The 4,113-nt window shown below is 45.2% G+C and overlaps 1 protein-coding gene across 2 annotated transcripts in view; it reads left to right on the forward strand.

The window, feature by feature from the left end:
• LOC138979912 (glycoprotein-N-acetylgalactosamine 3-beta-galactosyltransferase 1-like) overlaps positions 1 to 4,107 on the forward strand; it is a 21,278-nt gene extending 17,171 nt beyond the window's left edge. Inside the window, exons 3-5 of one of the 2 annotated variants that reach the window (XM_070352687.1) lie at positions 1 to 160; positions 622 to 2,313; positions 2,824 to 4,107. The exon at positions 1 to 160 is cut by the window's left edge and continues 110 nt beyond it. In XM_070352687.1, coding sequence (XP_070208788.1) covers positions 3,321 to 3,680 — 360 coding nt within the window. In that variant the 5' untranslated portion in view covers positions 1 to 160; positions 622 to 2,313; positions 2,824 to 3,320 and the 3' untranslated portion in view covers positions 3,681 to 4,107. Of the gene's footprint in view, positions 161 to 621; positions 2,314 to 2,823 lie in introns of those variants that run through there. The other variant, XM_070352686.1, reaches the window with a different exon arrangement.
• Positions 4,108 to 4,113: the final 6 nt, after the last annotated feature.

Raw genomic sequence — 4,113 nt, forward strand, 5'->3', positions numbered from 1 at the left:
CGTGGAGCTCGGCCGATGTCTGGAGAAGCTGGGGGTTCCAATCCTCAACTCCACAGGCTCCAGAGGCCGGAGTCGCTTCCACCCCTACACCCCCATGCACCACGTGGTCAAGGGCCCGGGCAAGAACTACGAGTACTGGGACGCCAACATCGTCAGAGTGGTGAGCTGAGAGGAGAGATGAGATGAGATGAGATGGGATGGGATGGGATGAGATAGGATACGATGAGATGAGATGAGATGATGAGATGAGATGATGAGATAAGATGATGAGATGAGATGATGAGAAAAGATGATGAGATAAGATGATGAGATAAATCGTTGGTTGATTTGAGATATAAGATTAGATAAGATAAGATGAGTTGGGATGAGATGAGATGAGATGAGTCGTTGGTTGATTTGAAATATAAGATAAGATATGATGAGATGAGATGAGATTACAATATAGTCGAACCTGTCTATAACGACAAAAAGATGTCGTTATAGACAAGTGGTCTACACCCACACATTTGATAAGGTCGTAAAGAGTAGGTGATCGTAACCGAGAGGAGGTCGGTAGGCTAGGATTGAATGTAATGCGTTATCAACTTTCTTGACCAGTTGTGGCTGTTTGTTTGTTCGCAGGGCCCGGACGCGATCAACAAATTTCCAATCTCTTTTCACTACATCAAACCGGACGAAATGAAACTGTTACACTTCTTTCTCTACAACATCCGACCCTACGGTATAAATCACAAATTCAGCACCACGTGACACAGGATAATCACGTGACTGCTATATATAGATTCAGACGGGGACAGGAGTGTATGGATTGGGCTAGATGATTATAACCGGATGCAAATGGAGCTTCTATTGACACGTGTGTGTGTGTGTGTGTGTGTGTGTGTGTGTGTTGGAGTGTGTGTGTGTGTGTGTGTGTGTGCTTGTTTGTGTGTATGTGTGTGTGGTTGTGTGTTTGAGAGAGAGAGAGAGAGAGAGAGAGAGAGAGAGAGAGAGAGAGACATAACAAGTACATTGAAGTGAATAGTAAACATAACAAGTACATTGAAGTGAATAGTAAACATCATACAGGCCTGACAACAAACTTTATTAGACATCTCTCTCTCTCTCTCTCTCTCTCTCTCTCTCTCTCTCTCTTTCTCTCTCTCTCTCTCTCTCTCTCTTTCGCTCTCTCTCTCTCTTTCTGTTATATCTCTCTCGCTCTCTCTTACATGATATTAACAGCTATTGTGTTTTCAGCGTACCAATAGGGTCCGATATTTAGACGAGACAAGTATAATGCCGACGAGAGATCTTACGAAGCTCAAACTGCTCTACAGACTAAAGATATATGTTTGTTAAGGGTCATGTCAGATGAAAGGGTGAATCCAAGGTTTCTAGCTGATGGTGAGAAAAGAATGTCGGTGTTGCCTATTTGAACAGAAACAGGTTGGGGAGAGGGAAATGTAGTGTTCTTCTTTTTGCACAGTAAGACTTCAGTCTTATCATCATTCAGCTTAAGTTTGTTATCGACCATCCAAGATTTAACATCAGTGATGCATGTCTGAATGGTCTGGATGGCGGAATGTGTCTCTGCAGGGGGACTGGGTTTATACAGCTGGGTGTCATCAGCAAAAGACTGATTTAAAACAGAATGGTTTTGAATCAGTGTGGAGAGGGGCTTAGTGTACATGATGAAAAGGATGGGACCGAGTACTGAACCTTGAGGAACGCCGAAAGAAAGTGGGGCTGGAGCAGACATCTGGCCATCGACAAGCACAGCCTGAGTCCTGCCAATGAGATAGGACTCAAGCCTATAGAAAGAAGGACCGTGAGAGATACAGAGAGTGTGAGGGGAGAAGGAATACTATCAATAAATTATGGGAGAGAAAGAGAGGAGAGAGAAAGAGAGAGTGAGAGAGTGAGAGAGAGAGAGAGTGAGAGAGAGAGAGAGAGTGAGAGAGAGAGAGAGAGAGAGAGAGAGAGAGAGAGAGAGAGAGAGAGAGAGAGAGAGAGAGATTGCCCTTTGGTCAAGAAGAAGTAGTCTTCCGTTGACGTCAGCTACACAATAAAAAGTAAGGGTCCTTTTCGACCCTGATCATACGAATGAGATCCCATATCTACCCATCGCATCCCCTGGGGGTGCATCGATTTAAATTGTAGTGTAAAAATCACAAAAGGACAAATTGCATTTAGTTTAGTATCTTGCAGTTCCCATGACTTGTCTCTACACCAGCAACATAATGATCAAGTGATCTCCCCTGAAATGCTCTCGTGAACTGAAGTCTGAAAAGAGTGGAAATGAAAAATTGCAGCGAACACTCCTCAGCAAAATTCGTAAGTGATAGTTGTCAAACAGTTCTCATTTTTATTCCTGTGTCAGCGGTTTTAGTGTACAAATTATATGTTTAGTAAGATGTACATGTTAGATTATTCCTAAAATAATATGTTCCACACTGAAAATGATGAAATAGTAGTGCACCCTACAGGGGTGCATTGGGAGCGAGCGGTACCATGCTTCTTTTTTCAGTGCACCCTACTAGAGTGCATTGGGAGCGAGAGCTACCATCCTTTTTTGTGTGTCTGTGTCTGTATCTGAATCACTCTGTCAGAGGTCTCTGATTGAAATAAATGTGTCAATAATGCAATGATTTCCATCGCCTGTGATTTGACCCGTTTGAGTTTCATGAAAACTATAAGGCCTAAAAAAATATGTTGGTCTAAGGTAACGTGACTAAAAAAAGTAGGGTCCATCGGTGTTTTTTTTAATTTTTTTTTACTGTGCTTTTGATTTGATGCTATTTTGATCCTGAGAGATAAACATATTATGTGTATGTGTGTGTGTAGGAGGAGGCGATACACAGTGAACGAGGTAGTGTCAATGCTGGAAGACGATGATTTTCTACAAGCAACCGTTTACATAACTCCTCCTGGCAATGGTGATTTATCGGATGAGGATAGTGGTGATGAAGACGAGAATGGCTGCATGCAAAATCTAAATCACGGACAGCTTACAGCAGAGGCAGAATTAGTCGTGACAGACTTACAAGGCGAAACTAAAACAATGTCATCAACGAATGAAGACTCAGATGAGCAACCCCACTCATCACGTACACATTCCATCCTCACATCAGCCCCACTAATTCCTGCTCCACCAACGCATGCCCCATTTGATCCTAAAGCACATGCACATCTTCATCCCGCTCGAGCCCCACCATCTACGGCCCAACAACCTCCTCCCAAACGTGCTCGGTGTGAGAATCCACCTGGTCCTGCTCCATCTACTCAAGATGCACCACACGCTGAAGCCACACGACCTGTCGCACCATGTGCTGTAGCCCCACATGGTCCTGCAGCACATACTCAAGCTCCACCAGCCCCTGCACCATGCGCTCGAGCACCAGCACCACGCGCTCGAGCCCCACCAGCCCCTGCACCTCGCGCTCGAGCCCCACCAGCCCCAGCACCACGCGCTCGAGCCCCACCAGCCCCAGCACCACGTGCTCGAGCCCCACAAGCCCCTGCACCACGCGCTGGAGCCCCACCAGCCCCAGCACCACGTAGGCATGCCCGAAGAGCTCCACAGGGTGGCAACCAGCAAGCACAACGTAACTGGCAACGTGCAGACATGCCAAGAAACGGGCTTCAAACACAAGTTCCTTTCCCAAATATTCCAGATCCAGCCTGGTACAATCAAAACCTGAACCCAGTGGACATATTTGAATTTTTCTTTGATGATGATGTCGTCGACAATTTGGTACAACAGACAAACTTGTATGCCAATCGAGATAATGGCAACCATGCATTCACTACCAACAGACAGGATATGCGATTTTTCATTGGCATTCTCCTCTTGTCAGGATACAATGCCTTGCCAAGGCGACCTATGTACTGGGAAAGAAGTGTTGACTGTCACAACGTGGCAGTCTCTGAGGCAATGTCCCGAAACCGATTTGATGATCACATGCGTTATCTTCATCTGAGTGATAACAACAACCTGGATCCCAATGACAAACTGACAAAAGTGAGAAATCTCCTTAGTCAAATCAATGAGCGGTGCCTTTTGTTCTTCCCGATTCAAGGAAACCTGTCTATAGACGAGTCAATGATCCCCTACTTTGGCCACCACACATCAAA

This window comes from Littorina saxatilis, linkage group LG11, assembly GCF_037325665.1.
Source record: "Littorina saxatilis isolate snail1 linkage group LG11, US_GU_Lsax_2.0, whole genome shotgun sequence".
In the NCBI taxonomy this organism is placed as follows: Eukaryota; Metazoa; Mollusca; class Gastropoda; order Littorinimorpha; family Littorinidae; genus Littorina; species Littorina saxatilis.